The sequence below is a fragment of the Dermochelys coriacea genome, chromosome 6 (genome assembly GCF_009764565.3).
Source record: "Dermochelys coriacea isolate rDerCor1 chromosome 6, rDerCor1.pri.v4, whole genome shotgun sequence".
NCBI classification, from domain to species: Eukaryota; Metazoa; Chordata; order Testudines; family Dermochelyidae; genus Dermochelys; species Dermochelys coriacea.
Window position 1 is genome coordinate 64,852,642 of NC_050073.1, and position 21,650 is coordinate 64,874,291.

The 21,650-nt window shown below is 42.8% G+C and overlaps 1 protein-coding gene across 1 annotated transcript in view; it reads left to right on the forward strand.

The window, feature by feature from the left end:
* The first annotated feature begins 557 nt into the window (after positions 1-557).
* The window catches only part of LOC119857318 (cytosolic phospholipase A2 zeta-like), a 48,459-nt gene continuing 27,366 nt past the window's right edge, over positions 558-21,650 (forward strand). Inside the window, exons 1-4 of the mRNA XM_043516366.1 lie at positions 558-684; positions 2,927-2,999; positions 7,611-7,747; positions 15,558-15,686. Of these exons, the coding sequence (XP_043372301.1) occupies positions 583-684; positions 2,927-2,999; positions 7,611-7,747; positions 15,558-15,686 (441 nt within the window). The 5' untranslated portion in view covers positions 558-582. The remainder of the gene's footprint in view (positions 685-2,926; positions 3,000-7,610; positions 7,748-15,557; positions 15,687-21,650) is intronic.

Below are 21,650 nucleotides of genomic sequence, written 5' to 3' on the forward strand. Positions count from 1 at the left end.
TGTATGGCACAGTGTATTAAGGAATTAGGCTTCTGGTGTAATAATGGTGAGATTATTAGTTGGCCCCTGTCATATGCTATTGGTCCAGTTTATATGGCAGGCATTTATATCCTGGCTCCTGTTACATCCGGCTGTCTGTCTGAGGTTCCTTAATTCAATACCTGCTCCACTGGACTAGGGATCTTTCACCACATTTGATTTAACTATTTCTTTAGTGCAAAGAGGCTAACCAAACATGCAGCGAAGCACTTGGAGAAATGTGCAGGGATATTTTTTTAAATGGGCACTGCCCATTTAGGAATATACAAATGAAGTTCTTGTGCTCTGACTTCTTCAAAATGTCTCCAGTCACTGCCTCAGATAATTAGTTTAAAAAGGCAGGTTTGAAATAACATTAAAGAAATATGGCTGGAGGGAGCAGTTCTGTGTGAGTGCTCTCAAGGAAAGGATATTAGAATAACAGCTGTATTGAGGAGAGAACAGAACCAGCTAGTGAACTCAGAGCAGCCCAGTGGTTTTAAACACCGTTCATTCTCTGTTACATTTACCTCAGGCTTGGGAGGTGCCTGGACCCACTCTCTCATGTTCCGTGCTGTGCTGCTTAGCCGCGTGTCAACCCGAATGCTGCCACTTCTGGCTGCTGTGCTATTTAAGGAGAAAGATACTGAGTTCTCTGACAGGCAGGTAATGTAAACTCTAGCAATTCTTTTGCTATATGATTTTGCAACTACTGAATGAAGAAACTGCAAACTGTTGTACTAGACATGTAAAACTACAGGCCTGAGCATAGTGCTTATTGGTTTGCGTGGTCCCACTGATGTCAGTAGAAGGTTTAACAATAGTAAGTCCTGCATTTTCCAGTGTATGTTTGCAGGGTCAGGTCCTAACTCTCACCTTTTCAGCATATAGAGTGGGGCCTGGTCTACATCTAAAACTTAGGTTGACCTTGCTATATTGCTCAACGGTGTGAAAAATTCACACCCTGGAGAGATGTAGTTAAGATGACCTAATCCCCGATGTAGACACCACTCGGTCAATGGAGGAATTCTTCCCTCGACTTAGCTACAGCCTTTCGAGGGGGTGGATTTACTACAGCGACGGAAAACCCCTGCTGTTGTCAGTGTCTGCACTACAGAGGCATAATTGCATTGCTGCAGCTTGTAGTGTAGACATATCCTGAGAGAAATATTTATAATCTCTGGGAGAAAAATGGAAGAGATTTATTTAAATGTTTGCATAACAAAGTTAGAAATACATCATTATTAACCATAAACTGTAGTTGGACTTTGCCCATTCTTGTTCTCAAAACCTCTTGTTCCAGGTGGCAGTCAGAGAGGGGGTGGGGGAAGAATAATTAACTTTGAGGAGACTGAGTAACACTTATTTGCCTCTTTTCTTATTGCTTCATTGTTCAAGTATAGAGAAGGCTTAATTGACAGTTAGGTTTACATACCTGTAAACAAAAAGAACGAAAAGTACTTATGGCACCTTAGAAACTAACAAATTTTTTTGAGCATAAGCTTTCGTTGGCTAAAACTCACTTCATCAGGTGCATGCAGTTGAAAATACAGTAGGAAGATATATATATACACAGAGAACATGAAAAAATGGGTGTTGCCATATCCACTATAACGAGTATGTGGGTATGGCAACACCCATTTTTTCATATTCTGTGTGTGTATATATATCTATATCTTCCTACTGTATTTTCCACTGCATGAATCCGATGAAGTGGGTTTTAGCCCACGAAAGCTTATGCTCAAATAAATTTGTTAGTTTTTAAGGTGCCACAAATACTCCTGTGTTTTTTGCTGATACAGACTAACACGGCTACCACTCTGAAACCTGATACCTGTAAACAGTGATGCAAAATACTTAAGGCTACTGAGCCAGATTACTGCGTTTAGTTATGTGCTGGATACAGGTGGTAAAATCATGAATGAACAAAATTCTCGCTACCAGAACAATTCCCCATTTACATTAATAAGATTCAAGCTAATGATCTAACAAATAATACAGGCACTGTGGCTTCGGTCAAAGGTTTTGTTCAGGTTCTCACATTTTTAGGTGTGACCACAGAAGGAAAAAAGTTATGTTTTTACCTTGTGTTAGCTAACACATGCTAATTAACATGAGGTAAAATTCTAGTGAAGACAAGGCAGTTTGCTGTTTTTACACATGCTAGTGGGCTGCTAGCATTTATTTTGACCTGTTACCATGTGTTAATGCTACAACTAGCTTGCTTTCACAGGGATTTTATCTTGTTAGCTATGACATGTTAATTAACACGAGGTTAGAACACACCTTTTTTTTTTCCTCTAGTGAAAATAAGGCCTCTATACATTTCAAATCAGTAAAGTCAAGCAACACTTGTAAAGATTGGAATAAAAAAGTGTGTACACTTCATTTCTTGTTTTATATCTCTGAGATAAGTCTGTGCAATAATTTGTGTTATTTATTAGCAAATGAATGTTTTGAAGTTATTTTTCTAAAATGAGCGCATGGGAGCTCAACCCTTATGGATAGCATATAAAGAACATTTTCATAGACTGTTTCTATGAGACATCATAAAGTCTTCAATCTCAGGTTATATAGCAATATTCTGACCATCATAACCACTCCCTGTCCATTTGCAGGGACTTTCTCATTGTTCATAGTCCTGAATTTAATGGAAACAACTGACATCTGCAGATGAGTAGGCAAATCTGAGATATAAAGGCAGATTATTGAAGTAGGTAAAGAAAGGTAGGCCAATTCTACTCTGCTTAGCCTGATGAGCTTCCACTTCCTCAGTTTTAAGTGGTTCTTAGTTTCCTTAGGCTAAGCAACCCATGGGCTGGCTGTTCTCCTGTTTTTGTTTGATATTAGCAGTTTTCTTAAGGTGGATTGTTGCTGAGTTTAACATTCAGGTTGATTGTCTTTTCAGCATGACAAGCACCTGTACTACAATCTCACGGTGAAAGTCCTCAGAGCTAGAAACATTCACAGCACAGACCTGTGTAAGTCCTTGACCAGATTTATCCAAACTAATGTTCTTCTTCTGTGAACAGAATACTTCAGATTCCATAGCACTTGTCTGGCCTCTGTCACAAACACTAAATTAACTTTTACAAATTTTTAGTCTTAATTTTTTTTTAACTGAGGCTGATGGGGAGAGAAAATAACCATGGTAGTTTCCAGGTAAATTGGTAACATGGAGGAACTGTTTAATTCCTGGTAAATTGAAAATGACAAAATTGGTAGGGCAAAAAATGTTACTCTTGATTATTTTTTTTTCTCTGACGCTGGTGTAAATGAGGAATAACTCCAGCAAAGTAAACTGAGTCACAATAGTGTAAAAAGTAGGATGAGTGCAAAGTGAATCTGTCCCTTTTTACTTTTAAACCTTCTCTACTGTGTTAATCGTCTCCTGATCTTTTTAAAAAATAAACTAATCAAAATTAGGGGACAATGTTCAACTCCTTTAGTCAACTTCCTTTGAAAACATTGCTTTTATTTTCAAATTAAAGTTATTCTTAACTAGAGTTTGTCTTTAGCCTGATTTTCAAATATGGTTGCATTTATAAAAATGAGCACATTTGCTGCATCTGAAAAACCATTTGTGCATATAAACAGCCATTTGTGCATGCAAATTAGGTAACTGGATACCCTTTGCATGTTTACTGAATCTCCATGCAAAAATGGCTGTTTATATGCACGTGCGTGTGCACACACAGGTTTCTGCAGACAGAAAAGGTGATTCTTTTTTGTGGGTGCACCTGTAGGAATTGTAGGCTGTGTGTGGGGAAAGATATGGGGAGAACACAGCCTTTCTTCCAGTTCATCTAACTGTACCTGCATCTTATTGCACTGTGTTTAGAGGTGGAGATTATTTAATTAACTTCGATTAAGCTGATCCTACTGCAAAAAGAACCTGTGAGTTCTTCTCGGAGTGCAGTTTTCCTGTATCTTGATGGTTGGCTCCTAGTAGGTTGCACCAGCCAAGAGGTCACGTTTGTGGCTTTGTTCCTGCTCCATCTTCTAGTAGTGATGGGTGTCTGTATAAATAAAGAAAAGTCCGGTTTAACACCCACACTGGCGATAAACTTTATCAGAGTGACACTGGACTCCATAGCTCAACAAGAGCTATACTCACCACAGAAATATTCCAGTTAATAAGCAATCTGATAGCACAGATTACTTATTGACCAAAGATAATGGTCAAACCGTGCCTTTCCCTTCTAGGTCACATGGCCTCATGTATTTATATGACACCATTTGCCAGACATCATCTATGCTACCTACAGGCCTGGGTCTGGTCAGTCTATGCACCAGACAAGGATCACATCAACATGAGAGTGACCATTCCCTTTATTTGGTGGTCAAACCTGGATGGAATGAGAGTTGGCACCCCCTTCGTCACTCCAACCCTTAGTACCATCATCATCATAGATGCATCCCTTATGGGTTGTGGTGCTCACCTGAATAATCACACCGTACTAGGTATTTGGATCCTCCACAAGGCCAGACTGCATATCAGTCTACTAGAACTGAGGGCAGACTGTGTGGTATGCAGACTTCTCTCCAGCTCATTTATTCTTTCCATGTCCAAGTAATATTGGGCAACATTACCATGGTCTTTTACATAAATGACCAGGGCAGAGCAAAATCTCTTCCCCTTTGCCTAGAAGCAGCCAGACTTTGGAACGGTGGAACCAGAAACGGCATCACTATCCAATCCATGTATCTTCCAAGGGTTCAATACTCTTTAGCAGACAACCTGAACAGACGCTTCTCTGCAGACTGTGAGGGGGAGATGCACAGCTCAGTCCTGATTGAGAGATTAATTCAGTGGAGACCACCTTAATGGGATCTCTTCATGTCCCAAACAAACAGGAAGCTTCCCTTATAGTGCTCCAGAGGAGCTATGGATCATCGCTCCCAGGGCAATGCTCTCCTGATGTCATGGACGGACAAACTTAGATATGCCTTTCCGCCTGTTCTCCCATTACCATGGGTCTTGAGAAAGATCCATCATGAAAGGGCCAGAGTCATTCTCCTCACACCCACTGGCCCAGACAGTTTTGGTTCCCAGAACTCCTGAGAATGTCAGTTCCTCCTCCTATCAGGATCTGCTCCTTACTGGATCTCCTTACTCAGGAAGGGGGCGGAATCAGACGCTCCCATCCAGACCCACTCCACCTCATGACCTAGTGTTTGGATGGGCATCAGAACTACAGCATCTTTGCTTGGCAACCATCCAAGATATTCTTATTCAAAGTAGGAAAGACTCAACTAGGACCTGCTACCTAGCTAAATGGAGATGCTTCTCTCTACTTGGGCTCAGCATAGGCAGCCTTCTCCAAGTTCTGAGATATCCCAGTTGTTTTAGTTTACCTGCTGTTTTTAAAGATCTGAGATCTTTCCATTCGCTAACTGCAGGTCCATTTTGCAGGGATCAGTGCTTGCCTTCTTCCCGTAAAGAGAGGTCCCATCTTTACTCACCCTACAATAGTGAGATTCATGGAAGGCTTAATTAGAACTTTTCTGCCAGTCGTCAAACCTGCATCTCAATGGGACTTCTATCTCGTCCTATCAGCACTCACCAGGCTGCCATTTGAACCCTTGGGAACATGCTCCATGTCCCACCAATCCATGAAAGTTGCATTTTTAGTTGCTATTACCTCAGCCAGATGCAAGATGGGAACCCTCCTGGCAGACCCACCATATGCTATTTTTCACACACACAAGGTCTCCCTTCTGCTCCATCCTAAATTCCTTTCCTAAGTTATTCTGAATTCCATGTCTACCAAATTTTCTTCCTGAAACCCTGTATCTCTGTGGAAGCGAGAAGACTTCATTCCCTGGATTTCAGACACGCCTAGTCATTCTACCTGCAGAGGACCAAGTATACCAGAAAATCACCTAGGCTATTTCTTTCCATAGAGGAAAGGTCACAAGGACAAAGTATATCCTGTCAAAGAATCTCTAAATGGATTTCTGGGTGCATCATCGTGTGCTACCAATTAGCACTTGTCCCTCTGCCTGATGGAATAAGGACACACTTCACGAAAGCACAAGCTGTTTCTACAGCATCCCTACAGGAAGTACTGATAGTGGATATATGCAGAGTAGCTTACCTGGAGCTCCATTCACAAGTTCACAAAACTTTGCATGCTAGTTCAGGCCTCTGCTGAGGGTGCAGTAGTGGGAGCTGCAGTACTTCAAGCATCTTTGCAGCTGGCATCCTTGCACTCTCCTCCAGGATGAATACTGCCTGCCAGTTACCCATGTGTGGAATATACATAGGGCCCAGCACTTGAAGAAGAAATGGAGGTTACTTACATGTAACTGAATGTTCTCAGATGTGTGGTCCATATGTGTATTCCAGTACCTGCCCTCCGTGCCCTCTGCTGCTGTCTTCATGATACAAAGAGGCACTAGAGAGGCCAGCACCACCTTTTATACCCTCAGTCTGGAGCATAAGGTGAGCTCTTGTGCATGTGCACACCAGTGGACTTTGCTTGTTAGAATTTTTGGACCTGTGTAGAATACAGACAGGGCCACACGTCTCAAAGAACTTCCAGTTAGAGGTCAGTATTCTCAATTTTTGGTGCTTTGGCTGCGTTTTGCATCTTAAGTGGAATTGACTCCATAGGAACATGTTTGTTTTGACAGCCATTTTGAATGTTAGGTTATTGATGGTCAGTAGCCCAAACTAAATACTGAAAAGAAAGTGGATAATGAGACATGATGGGTTGGCTTGCAAAGAAAGCTATGAGTAGGGCCCTACCAAATTCATGGCCATGAAAATTGCATCACAGATCATGAAATCTGCTCTTGTGTGCTTTTACCCTATACTATACAGATTTCACAGGGGAGACCAGTGTTTCTCAAATTGGGGGTCCTGACCCAAAAGCAAGTTGCGGGGTGTGTGTGTGTGTATGTGTGTGTGTGACAAGTTTATTTTAGGGGGCTTATGGTACTGCCACCCTGATTCTACACTGCTTTCAGATCTGGATGGCTGGAGAGTAGCAGCTGTTAGCTGGGCACCCAGCTCTGAAGGCAACGCCCTGCCAGCAGCAGCGCTGAAATAAGGGTGGCAATACCATACCATGCCACCCTTACTTCTGCCCTGCTGACTTCAGAGCTGGGCAGCCAGAGAGTGGTGGCTGCTGACTGAGGGCCCAGCTCTGCAGGCAGCAGCACAGAAGTAAGGATGGAAATATCATAACATGTCATCCTTACTTGTATGCTGCTGTGGGCAGTGGCTCTGCCTTCAAAGCTGGGCTCCCAGCCAATAGCCGTAGCTCTCCAGCTGCCCAGCTCTGAAGGCAGTGCCACCATCAGCAACAGCACAGAAGGGAGGGTAGCAATACTGCAATCCCCCTACAATAACCTTGCAATCCACCCCCCCCAACTCCTTTATGAGTCAGGACTCCAACAATTACAACACTGTGAAATTTCAGATTTAAAAAGCTGAAATCATGGAATTTGATTTTTAAAATCCTATGACTCTGAAATTGACCAAAATGGACGGTGAATTTGGTAGGGCCCTAGCTATGAGCTGAGAAGAGAGAAGTTGCCTGTTCAGGGTTTTCCTGATGCCAGTCTTCTGTCCTCCCTTTCAGTGTCCAAGGCAGACTGCTATGTGGCATTGAATCTTCCAACTGCATCTCCAGTCACATCTCGAACACAGGTTGTTTATAATTCCAGTGATCCAGAGTGGAATGAAACCTTTGAATACAGGATCCACAGTGCTGTGAAGGTGAGGTGGGTTTCTTTGACATGGAGCTAGCTAGATTACCCTACTCCATCCGCAGTGGAAATGTCTTAACATTCAAAAAACAAAGGGTCATTATTCCAAGACACACAAATACTGAAGTAAAATTTAGAGATTCAAGTTCTGCCTCTATCAAGCTCTTCACTTCACTGGGAAGGTGTATTTCTGATGACAAATGTAGGAGGTAAATTTCAGTGAAGCCTTCTTGTTTATTTAAAACAAGGCTCTGGAAAAATAGTGGTGCAGGGAAAAGTAGGAGCTGTGCCTTTTAAGGACTCTTGAGATGGAGGCAAGGTAGATGAAGAAATTATGCTTTTTGCAGTTTTCTCAAAGGAAAGTGTTTGCAAGTGGAATATTATTGTTTATATAAAACTGTACATCTCAAAGTGCTGTGTGAACTAATCCTCTCAAGATTTCCGTATGGTTGGGTAAGCAAATTCCTGTTGGATACATGAGAAAACTGAGGCCCAAAAGTGTTGTGGTTTCCCCCAAACTACACTGGAAGTCTGTGACAAAGCCAGGGTTAAAAGTCAGGTTTCCAATCCAAAACTCAAATTATTAGACACCACTGCCTCATTAATAAAGAACCATAAGGCATAACTGGAGATGGGGTATCAAATTCAGCATCCCCATACAGGAGTTTAAGGAAGAGGGGCAAGGTAGGAATGCTGTTCCTCACCAGGATGTCATATGGGATTGGCTGATTGAATTCTCACTTGGTCGGCCTTGTGAAAAGGCTTTGGCTCCTGGGCTAGTGTGTAGGGGTTTTATGACAGGTGTTGCAGAGATGTATATTAAATCAGTCTCCGCTAACAACATAATGTTCTGTGAAAAGAAGTCAACAGACTATACAAAAAGTTAATCAATTTCCTATTGATAGCCAAGTAGTGACCGCACAGCAATATCTATAATAATTTTCTCTGTAGGAAGCCACTCTGCAGGAAGCCTGAAACGCTGCCTGTTTTTTCAAACTTGCTAGGGCAGCAGGCATTAGAGTTGCGTTGAAAAACTTATGTACCCCCGAGCCTTCCTAAATAATATCACTTGTTTAAGACACAACATATCACTTGATTACTGAATTGCACGGCATTCAAAACCGCTCACAAAGCACAGGAGGCCAAGACCTCTGAGAAAAGTTTTCATAATCAAATGCAGGGGATGCTGGATTATATTGGTTGATAGCTAACTGATTCTTGTCTAATGTGTTTGCCTAACTGTCTGACATTCTCTCCCTGACCAATAAGCTCATTCTCTCCAGGGTTGGCCTTACCATGAGGCAAACTGAGGTGGCCACCTCAGGTGCCAGACTTGGGTGGGGGGAAGACGCCACTAGGACCCAGAGTGTAGAAAATTGTGTTTGGTGCATATGTATTCTCTCTGCTCTAGATGCACAGAGATGGTGGAGTGCTGTGCTGGAGGAAAGAGGGCACAAGAGACATAACAGGCAGGCAGGAGAAAAGGTGAGAGGGACTACCAGAAAGCAGCAGGAGCTGCAGGGAGAGAGAGGAGGAGGAGCCTCTTATGTACCTCTCTAGCACCCCCAGGAGCCTGGACTGATTAACACCAGCTTCTCAGGGAGCTTTCTGTTTCCTGCTGCTTCCCTGAACCCACTTGAGGGGAACAGGCAGTCAACTGAAGTAGTAGGAGCCAGTTAAGACCTTAAGACGCTGATATCTTCCCTCACTCAGGCCCTGCTACCAGCCTGCGTATGTGTCCCCTTCAACTGAGCTTTGAGAGCCACTATAGCTGGCACAGAACAGCAGTCATGAATGAAAGAAGAAAACCCCCCTCTGGGGCAGCATTCAGAAAAAGAAAGAAAGCAAAGGAAGCTTTTCTATCTAAGTAGGAATAAGCTCTCCTGAGATACATAGACACAAATGTTCACGATGAACCTTCTGGCCCCAGTGAGGATGTGAGTGGTGAGGAGATGCCTGATCTTCCAGTTAGTCAGAGAGCAGGTGACCTGGCAACTACTGCATCATCCATATCTGCATCTCAAATGGATGTAACCATGCACATTCCTGAAGAAAACTGTAGATCAGAGAAGAGTGTGGTGGCAGCGCAAGAAACAGCTGCTGCTGAGTTTAGTTCCTTAAGTCTAGATGATCCAGGACTATGGACCCACTTGAACAGTAGCCTGAGGGACTTCCTTGTACTGCATGGGCCACAGCAAGTGGAAAAACTTCATGTTCCCCAAATACAATGAAAATAGAAGTTTCCATCCAACACATTACTGGCGTGAAATCCCCAATGGTGACAAAGTGGAGAGGCCATGGTTTATGTACTCAAAAACCCAGAATGCTGCTTTTGTTGCAAACTCTTCCAGTCTAATGTTCCAGCCACATTGGGTTCTACAGGAACAAAGGACTGGAAAAATCTGTCTAGAAATCTGGCATGCCATGAGAAGGCAGCAAATCACCAGAGAGCATTCCATAGGTGGAAAGAGCTTGAGATGAGACTAAGGTTAAAGGCCACCATAGATGATCAGCATCAAGAGAAGATTGCATCAGAGTCTTTTTACTGGCAAAATGTTCTGAAAAGGCTCATTGCCATTGTGAGAATTCTTGCTACCCAAAACCTAGCCCTGCGTGGCACTTCAGATCAGCTGTATGTGCCAAACAATGGAAACTTCCTTAAAATTGTGGAGCTGATGGCTGAGTTTGATGCTGTACTCCAAGAACATCTAAGAAGAGTCACCACCCAAGAAATGTACGCATACCACTACCTTGGAAAAACCATTCAAAATGAGATCATATAGTTACTGGCAACAAAAGTCAAACAGAAGATTATGGCAGATCTGAAGTCAGCAAGATATTTCTCTGTTATTCTGGACAGCACACCTGACATCAGCCATACGGAACAAATGACTTTAATGGTGAATTTTGTAACAACAACAGAACCTAGTGAAAATGTCCCTGCAATGGTGACTGTCAGAGAGCATTTTCTAGAATTTATTGACATTGATGATACTACAGGAGCTGGTATGACAAATGTGGTTCTTAAAAAGTTGAAAGATGCAGGAATTGCGATAGCTGACAGAGGTTAGGGCTACGATAATGGTGCCAATATGAAAGGAAAGAACAGAGGAGTGCAGACACGGGTTTAAACCCTCGAGCTTTTTTTGTCCCATGCAGTTCTCATTCATTAAACTTGGTGGTTAGTGAGGCTGCTGAAGTTTTTTAATGTAATTCAAAGCATCTATGTATTTTTCTCTGCATCAACTCATTGATGGCAAATTTTGAAGCAACATCTGGGAACATCCTCTTTGACACTGAAACCACTGAGTGCCACATGATGGCAAAGTCAAGTGGAGGTGATAAAGCCTATCAAACACCAAATTGGGAAGATGGATGATGACATAGTTGCCATTATGGAGGATAATGCTATGACAGGAACAGTGGCAGAGGGAAATGGAATCACCAGAAACATACCTAACTTCAAATTTGTGTGGCTTAGTGTTGTGACATGACACTGTTTGAAATAAATGTTGTAAGCAAGAGACTCCAAGGTGTTGACCCTGATATATCTGAAGCAATGGAACAACTGGACAAAGCAAAGTCATACCTACAGTCTTATTGGTCAGATGAGGGATTTCAAAACGTTCTGAAGAGTGCAGAGAAGTTGGCAGAGGAACTTCACACTGAAACTATTTTCCCACCCATTCAAGAATACAAGAGTCACAGAAGAAGAAGACATTTTGATTGCAAAGCACAGGATAATCCCATAAGAGATCCCAAACTACAATTCAAAGTTGAATTCTTTAACCAGGTGCTAGATTGTGCAATACAGTCAGTTGAAGAAAGTTTCATGCAGCTCAAGGAACACAGTGGTATATTTGGGATGTTGTATGATATTCTCAAACTCCTCACTATACCTGAAGAAGACCTACACCAGCAATGCAGGGCACTGGAGACAGTGTTCACACATGATGACATGCGCGATATTGATGCGAATGCTTAGGTGATGAATTGCAAGTCCTTTCAAGATATATTTCAGCAGTATCAACTCCAAAAGCTGTTCTGGAATATATGTGCACAAATAAGATGACCACCCTCTTTCCAAATGCGTTTGTTGCTCTGTGCATACTTCTAACACTTCTTATAACAGTTGTGAGTGGAGAACGCAGCTTCTCCAAGCTGAAGTTAATAAAAACACATCTACGCTCCACAATGGCACAGGAGAGGCTGGTCGGCCTTGCAACCATCTCAATAGAGCCCGAGCTGGCCCAGACTGTGGATCTTCAGCAGGAAGCAGTTCAAATCTTTGAAACCAAGAAGGCATGGAAAGCACCACTTCGATTATTTAAACAGATAAAAATGCCAGTGTTTACTATGCAGACAAGAAAAGTTACATTTGCTGTTCAGGCATTAGAAAGTTAAGTGTTACTTAAAATTTTTGAACAAAACCTTATAAATTGTTAGTTCTCCTTTATTGGGGCAGGTAGCAGAGCAGACCATGAGAGGAGCAGAACAGGAAGAAGGAAGAATTGAGACCTTTCAAAGTTTTGGCCCAAGTGAGGGGACATGGGGGCGTCATTTGATCTCCCTGCCTCAGGTGCCAAAATGTTTTGGGCTGGCCCTGATTGTATCCTACCCCAGAGCATTACTGTTGACTATTAGCAGGAATGTACTGCAGTATTTAAATGCTTGTCTAGCTTAGAATTTGTTCTCCCAACATAATATATTGAGTAGAACCAAATGGAGTCTCTGCTGTCTATATACACACACACAGAGAACATGAAACAATGGGTTTATCATACACACTGTAAGGAGAGTGATCACCTACTACAGGACAGGCCCAACAAAGAAAACAACAGAACGCCACTAGCCATCACCTTCAGCCCCCAACTAAAACCCCTCCAACGCATCATCAAGGATCTACAACCTATCCTGAAGGACGAGCCATCGCTCTCTCAGATCTTGGGAGACAGACCAGTCCTTGCTTACAGACAGCCCCCCAATCTGAAGCAAATACTCACCAGCAACCACACACCACACAACAGAACCACTAACCCAGGAACCTATCCTTGCAACAAAGCCCGTTGCCAACTCTGTCCACATATCTATTCAGGGGATACCATCATAGGGCCTAATCACATCAGCCACACTATCAGAGGCTCGTTCACCTGCGCATCTACCAATGTGATATATGCCATCATGTGCCAGCAATGCCCCTCTGCCATGTACATTGGCCAAACTGGACAGTCTCTACGTAAAAGAATGAATGGACACAAATCAGACGTCAAGAATTATAACATTCAAAAACCAGTTGGAGAACACTTCAATCTCTCTGGTCACTCGATCACAGACCTAAGAGTGGCTATACTTCAACAAAAAAGCTTCAAAAACAGACTCCAACGAGAGACTGCTGAATTGGAATTAATTTGCAAACTGGATACAATTAACTTAGGCTTGAATAGAGACTGGGAATGGATGAGTCATTACACAAAGTAAAACTATTTCCCCATGGTATTTCTCCCTCCCTCCCCACCCCCCACTGTTCCTCTGATATTCTTGTTAACTGCTGGAATTAGCCTACCTGCTTGTCACCATGAAAGGTTTTCCTCCTTCCCCCCCCTGCTGTTGGTGATGGCTTATCTTAAGTGATCACTCTCCTTACAGTGTGTATGATAAACCCATTGTTTCATGTTCTCTGTGTGTGTGTATATAAATCTCTCCTCTGTTTTTTCCACCAAATGCATCCGATGAAGTGAGCTGTAGTTCACGAAAGCTTATGCTCTAATAAATTTGTTAGTCTCTAAGGTGCCACAAGTACTCCTTTTCTTTTTGCGAATACAGACTAACACGGCTGCTACTCTGAAATCTGCTGTCTATGTTTGTGCTTCTGCCATCATGTGGCTATGCTCATTGCTTGCCTTCTGTTCAAGTCTTCTCCCCTTCTCTATTTTTCCTCTTGTTCTGCCTCTTCCTCTTTCACTGTTCCTTCACTCCTTCGAGACCCCAAGTCTGCTACTGGGGAGAGTATGTTGTATATTTGGTTGCACCAGTCCCTACTGCCACTCTCTTTGTCACATAGATGCCTGCTGTGTCTATTGATTATCTCACCTCTTCAGGTGTCATATGTTCAGTGAGAGTGTTATGCATACTGACCCTAGGTGCATTGGCTGTCCCACATTCTCCAGTCTGGAGCACATGCCAGCAGAAGTAGCATCCATGTGGAGGTTTGTCACAAAACACAAACTTGGTAGAGGAAATGTTTTAGTTGCTTGAAAATAAAAGGGTAGAAGACTTCAAGTCACCAAGGCCTAATGAAATGCATCCTAGAATACTCAAAGATCTGACTGAGGAGATATCTGAGCCATTAGTGATTATCTTTGAAAAGTCATGGAAGGCGCGAGAGATTTCAGAAGACTGGAAAAGGGCAAATATAGTGCCAATCTATAAAAAGAGAAATAAGGACAACCTGTGGAATTACAGACCGGTCAGCTTAACTTCTGTACCTGGAAAGATAATGGAGCAAATAATTAAGCAATCAATTTGCAAACATCTAGAAGATAATAAGGTGATAAGTAACAGTCAGCATGGATTTGTCAAGAACAAATCATGTCAAACCAACCTGATGGCTTTCTTTGACAAGGTAGTGGATGCGGGGGGAAGCAGTAGATGTGGTATATCTTGACTTTAGTAAAGCTTTTGATGAAGTGAGCTGTTCCCAGAGAGTGGTTCAGAGTCATGCTGGAAGGGTATACTGAGCGGGGTCCTGCAGGGATCAGTTCTGTTCAATCTCTTTATCAGTGACTTAGATAATGGCATAGAGCGTACACTTATAAAGTTTGTGGATGATACCAAACTGAGAGGGGTTGCAAGTGCTTTGGAGGATAGGATTAAAAATCAAAATGATCTGGACAAACTAGAGAAATGTTTGTCGTAAATAGGATGAAATTCAGTAAGGACAAATGCAAAGTACTCCATTTAGGAAGGAACAATCAGTTGCACACATACAAAATGGGAAATGCCTGCCTCGGAAGGAGCACTGCAGAAAGGGATCTAGGGGTCATAGTGGATCATAAGCTAAATATGAGTCAACAGGGTAACACTTTTGCAAAAAACCGAACATCATTCTGGGATGAATTAGCAGGCGTGTTGTAAGACACAAGAAGCAATTCTTCCACTTTACTCTGCGCTGATTAGGCCTCAGCTGGAGTATTGTGTCCAGTTCTGGGTGCCACATTTCAAGAAAGATGTGGACAAATTGGAGGAAGTCCAGAGAAGAACAACAAAAATGATTAAAGGTCTTGAAAACATGACCTCTGAGGGAAGATTTAAAAAATTGGGTTTGTTTAGTCTGGAAAAGAGAAGACTGAGTGGGGACATAACAGTTTTCAAGTACAAAAAAGGTTGTTACAAGGAGGAGGGACAAAAATTGTTGTTCTTAACCTCTGAGGATAGGACAAGAAGCAGTGGACTTAAATTGCAGCAAGGGAGGTTTAGGTTGGACATTCGGAAAAACTTCCTAACTGTCAGGGTGGTTAAGCAGTGGAATAAATTGCTTAGGGAGGCTGTGGAATCTCCATCCTTGGGGATTTTTGAGAGCACATTAGACAAACACCTGTCAGGAATTGTTTAGATAATACGTAGTCCTGTCATGAGTGCAGGGGACTGGACTAAATGACCTCTTGAGGTCCCTTCCAGTCCTATGATTCTATGATAATGAAAAGGACAGAGTAACAAATGAATTGAGAATGTCCCTTTATTCCACTTTAGGCTATGATAGATTTTATTTGACTGTGGAAGATAAGATGTTTAGATAAGATTTCTCGCTTCTCCCATTGCAGAATATCATGGAGTTCACCTTCTATGACAAAGGCATTGTGCTGAGGAGTCATGCTGCCTCCATTCATTTTGATGTGGGAAATATTACCCCAGGGCAGACTTTGAATCACACATTTGTGCTAAATCCCCAGGTGAGACTTTTCTACCCAACTTCCCAGTGGGGAAAAGACTAGTGCAGGTAGGATGTGTAATTGACATGTCATGAAGAGGCTGGTAGTTGTACCAGGATTACTTCCCACATTAGGTATGTAGCAAGTGTTGATTTATTAAATATTCCTTTTCAAAATGGAGGATAATGTGGCTAACGAGTCTCAACCTATGTAGTTGTCCTGGATCACATTTCAGAGATAACACTGAATAATTATGTTCTACTTTTTATCCAGAATTCCTTTGAAGCATTAGCTCTTAAAGCTTCCACCATAGCCCCGTGTTCAAACTACCCTGTTGTTTGGCTTCCAGGGCTCACAATATGACACAAACCCTTAGAAATTATTGGTGATGTTTGATATTGAGTCATTGGTGAAAATTCCTCAGGGAAATGTTCAGATTTAAAGTCCTTATTGCCTCTATGTCCCTGGCCACATTTCTGCATGAAATAGAAGGCAATTGCCAAAATAGGATGTATGGGAGATTTCTTGGGGTGTTTTTTTAAAAAAAAACATTATACTGTCCTTTTTGGGAAACATCATGCGTTTATCCCTTGTAGGCTGTCAATGCTTCAGAGGAGGTAGTGCGCACAAAAGGTGAATGTATCGGCTGATATCTAAACTAGAGGCCTGTGAACTGATTAACAATGGAGTTGTACAAAATTCTGCAGTTTTGTTTTTCAGGGGTTCATGTAAATCTCCTTTCAGTTTTGCTCTGTGAGGGATCAGAGTCCTTGAGTTCCAGGTTAGAATTAAACTCACCTGAAAGCAGAGAATTCTTTGTGGTTTCTATATGAAATCATACATTGGCCAGCAGGTTTCACAAACCCAGCATGAGGTTTGGATTTGTAATAAGGGCTCAGTTTGGTGGAAGAAGAATGGTGGTGCTCTCCCAACCTCCATTCACAATCAAATCTGTGCCCACTTGAGACACCAGTCTGTTTTTCCTGAGGGAGTAATTGCGAGGGGAATTCAAGGAGACTGAATGCAATTATTCGAGCGGAATTTTCCTAGGAGGGTGAAACAAACACATCTACTTTTGCAAAAACATGCACTTTAAGCAGAACAACCAACACCGCTCAACTATACTGGACCCTTACTGACCCAGAGGGAAATATGACTTCATTGTCATCACTACATCCTGCAATATATAGATCTTTCTTTGAGGTCTTCCATCTAAGCACTGATTAGACTTTAATCATATTTTAGCTGGGGAGATTTGAGGTGGCAGGGATGCAGGCTGTAGAGGGAAGCCAAGGCATGAATATTGGCACAGAAGACCTATGGTTAGAAATGGCTGGTAAGGGTACATATGAGCTCATTACCTTGATGAAACTGGGTATAATTTTACTTTTTGGAAAGGTCTCCACTATAAGCTGCTGCATTTGTCTTGGAATCCAGATGATATAAATCAGTTTTTGTTTTGTTTGCTCTTCATATCCTCTATCATGTTATAACCGAGCTCCTCTGCTATATGGTGAGAACAAGCACAAAACCCCACCACTGCTGTTGCTGCCACCTCAGCTGACTGAGTGCTGTCAGGGCACTGCTGTGACTAAAGACTATCTGGGAGTTTATGATAAAGTGTAACCTACACACCTCCTGGGTGTGGTGTTCTGTCCCATCTAGTGGCATCGAAACCATTTAGAGAGATTAATGAGTCTGCTCTTCAGCCTTAGCCAAGAGCCAATTGGCTTTTAGCTCATGCAGTAGGGAAGCTCATGCACTAAAAGCTACAGAGCCCCCACTTGTAACACTGACAGACCTTGGTCGTCAGGATCAAACCTGGGGCCTCTGGAGCTTAGTGCATGAGCCTCTACTGCATGAGCTAAAAGCCAACTGCTTTTTAGCTAAGGCTGTAGAGCAGACTCATGCATCCGATGAAGTGAGCTGTAGCTCACGAAAGCTTATGGTCAAATAAATTTGTTAGTCTCTAAGGTGCCACAAATACTCCTTTTCTTTTTATTAATCTCTCTGTCTCTCTAAGTCAGGGGTGGGCAAACACATCGGGCTTGTGAAATGGTATGGAGGGCCAGGTAGGGAAGGCTGTGCCTCCCCAAACCCCCATCCACCCCCCTCCTACTTCGTGCACCCTGACTGCCCCCCTTAGAACTCCCAACTCATCCAACCCCCCCTGCTCCTTTTCCACTGACTGCCCCCTCCCGGGACCCCATGCCCTATCCAACCTCCCCTGCTCCTTGTCCCCTGACTGTCCCGATCCCTATCCACACGCTGCCCCATGACAGGCACCCCGGGACCCCTGACCCATCCAACCCCCCCACACTCCTTGTCCCCTGACCGCCCCCTCCCAGGACCCCCATCCCTAACTGCCCCCCAAGACCCCACCCCCTATCCAGCCCCCTGTGCTCCCTGTCTCTTAATCACCCCCCCAAACCTCCGCCCCATCCAATCACCACCCCCCCTCGCCACCCCCTTACCATGCTGCTCAGAGCGGCAGGACAGGCTTATTGGAAAGCCTGGGAGGTCAGCGGGCGCAAATTGCACAAACCACGCGGCCAGCTGAGGCTGCAGGGGAGGGACTGGGGGCTGGCCTCCCTGGCTGGGAGCTCAAGGGCTGGGTAGAATGGTCCCGCGGGCCAGATGTGGCCCGTGGGCCGTAGTTTGCCCACCTCTGCTCTAAGTAGTCTTGGTGCCACTAGATGGGACAGAACAACACACCAGAAGGTGAGTGGGTTACAAAAGCACTTGGTTTTTTAATAGGGAAGTACTTACTTCTTGCTGTTGCCTCCACTTTACTTCCATTTAAGATTATTAACCACAATGTTTCTCTGTATATTTAGCCCTCCGGCAACACAAATGAGCATAAGATGCATGGGTGGAGGGTAACCTCAGCAGTGTGTCTCCTCAGAACAGTTGGGTTTAGCTTCATGGTGAAGGTGCCGTGTTTGGACTAGGAGAAGATGGGTGGGTACAATCTTCCACGCTATTAGCTCTTTATGCCAGCCTCAGGAGTGGCTGCCTGTGCTCTAATGGCAGCAGTTTAACAGAGAAAGGGGAAGGAGAATGGAGAGAATAAAAATTTAGACTAAATGAGAGGGTACATGTCTTTGTATGAGAGACAGATCAGCTCAGATATCTGTAAAGCCCCAGTGTGAAAGATAACTTTGTGAGAAGTTACATAAGAACACAAGAACAGCCAAACTGGGTCATGCCAATGGTCCATTGAGTCCAGTATCCTGCCTTCCTACAGTGGTCAGTGACAGATGCTTCAGATGGAGTGAACGGAACAGGGCAATATATCAAGTGATCCATCTTTGTCATCTAGTCCCAGCTTCAGCGAGGGAGAGGTCAGATACCCAGAGCATGGGGTTGTGTCCCTCACCCACTTGGCTAATAGCCATTGATAAACTTATCCGCCATTAACTTATCTAATTCTTTTTTGAACTCAGATAAACTTTTGGCCTTTCCAACATCCCCAGGCAATGAGTTCCACAGGTTGATTGTGCATTGAAGTACTTCCTTTTGTTTATTCTAAACCTGCTGCCTATTAACGTAATTGGGTGACCCTTAGTTCTTTTGTTATGTGAAGGGGTAAATAACACTTATAGATTCATAGATACTAAGGTCAGAGGGGACCATTCTGATCATCTAGTCCGAACTCCTGCACAATGCAGGCCACAGAATCTCACCCATCCACTCCTACGAAAATCCTCACCTATGTCTGAGCTATTGAAGTCCTCAAATCGTGGTTTAAAGACTTCAAGGAGCAGAGAATCCTCCCTCAAGTGACCCGTGCCCCATGCTACAAAGGAAGGCGAAAAACCTCCAGGACCTCTTCCAATCTGCCCTGGAGGAAAATTCCTTCCCGACCCCAAATATGGCGATCAGCTAAACCCTGAGCATATGGGCAAGATTCACCAGCCAGATACTACAGAAAATTCTTTCCTGGGTAACTCAGATCCCATCCATCTAATATCCCATCTCAGGGGATTAGGCCTATTTACCCTGAATATTTAAAGATCAATTAATTACCAAAATCCCATTATCCCATCATACCATCTCCTCCATAAACTTACCGAGTAGAATCTTAAAGCCAGATAGATCTTTTGCCCCCACTGCTTCCCTTGGAAGGCTATTCCAAAACTTCACTCCTCTGATGGTTAGAAACCTTCATCTAATTTCAAGTCTAAACTTCCTGGTGGCCAGTTTATACCCATTTGTTCTTGTGTCCACATTGGTGCTGAACTTAAATAATTCCTCTCCCTCTCCTGTATTTATCCCTCTGATATATTTATAGAGAGCAATCATATCTCCCTTCAACCTTCTTTTAGTTAGGCTAAACAAGCCAAGCTCCTTAAGTCTCCTTTCATAAGACAAGTTTTCCATTCCTCAGATCATCCTAGTAGCCCTTCTCTGTACCTGCTCCAGTTTGAATTCATCCTTTTTAAACATGGGATAACAGAACCGCACACAGTATTCCGGGTGAGGTCTCACCAGTGCCTTGTATAATGGTACTAAAACCTTCTTATCCCTACTGGAAATACCTCTCCTGATGCATCCCAAAACCACACTAGCTTTTTTCACAGCCGTATCACATTGGCAACTCATAGTCATCCTATGATCAACCAATACTCCAAGGTCCTTCTCCTCTTCCGTCACTTCTAATTGATGTATCTCCAACTTATAACTAAAATTCTTGTTATTAATCCCTAAATGCATAACCTTACACTTCTCACTATTAAATTTCATCCTATTACTATTACTCCAGTTTACATCCAGATCCTCTTGTAGAATATCCCGATCCTTCTCTGAATTGGCAATACCTCCCAACTTTGTATCATCTGCAAAATTTATTAGCACACTCCCACTTTTTTTGTCAAGGTCAGTAATAAAAAGATTAAATAAGATTGGTCCCAAAACCGATCCCTGAGGAACTCCGCTGGTAACCTCCTTCCAGCCTGACAGTTTGCCTTTCAGTAGGACCCGTTGCAGTCTCCCCTTTAACCAATTCCTTATCCACCTTTAGATGTTCATATTGATTCCCATCTTTTCCAATTTAACTAATAATTCCCCATGTGGCACGGTATCAAATGCCTTACTGAAATCTAGGTAAATTAGATCCACTGTGTTTCCTTTATCTAAAAAATCTGTTACTTTCTCAAAGAAGGAGATCAGGTTGGTTTGACAAGATCTAACTTTTGTAAAACCATGTTGTATTTTGTCCCATTTACCATTGACTTCAATGTCCTTAACTAATTTCTCCTTCAAAATTTTTTCCAGGACTTTGCATACTAGAGATATCAAACTAACTGGCCTGTAGTTACCCGGATCACTTTTTTTTCCTCTCTTAAAAATAGGAACTATATTAGCAATTCTCCAATCATTCGGTACAACTCCTGAGTTTACAGATTCATTAAAAATTCTTGCTAATGGGCTTGCAATTTCAGGTGCCAATTCCTTTAATATTCTTGGATGAAGATTATCTGGGCCCCCTGATTTAATCCCATTAAGATGTTTGAGTTTCGTTTCTACCTAAGATATGGTAATATCTATCTCCATATCCTCATTCCCATTTGTCATGCTACCATTATCCCCAAGATCCTCCTTAGCCTTATTAAAGACTGAGGCAAAGTATTTGTTTAGATATGGGGCCATGCCTAGATTATCTTTAACCTCCACTCCATCCTCAGTGTTTAGCGGCCCCACTTCTTCTTTCTTAGTTTTCTTCTTATTTATATGGCTATAGAACCTTTTACTCTTGGTTTTAATTCCCTTTGCAAGGTCCAACTCTACTCGACTTTTAGCCTGTCTCACTTTATCCCTACATGTTCTGACCTCAATTAGGTAGCTTTCCTTGCTGATCCCTCCCATCTTCCACTCCCTGTATGCTTTCTGCTTTTTCTTAATCACCTCTCTAAGATGCTTGCTCATCCAGCTTGGTCTACAATTCCTGCCTATGAATTTTTTCTCCTTTCTTGGGATACAGGC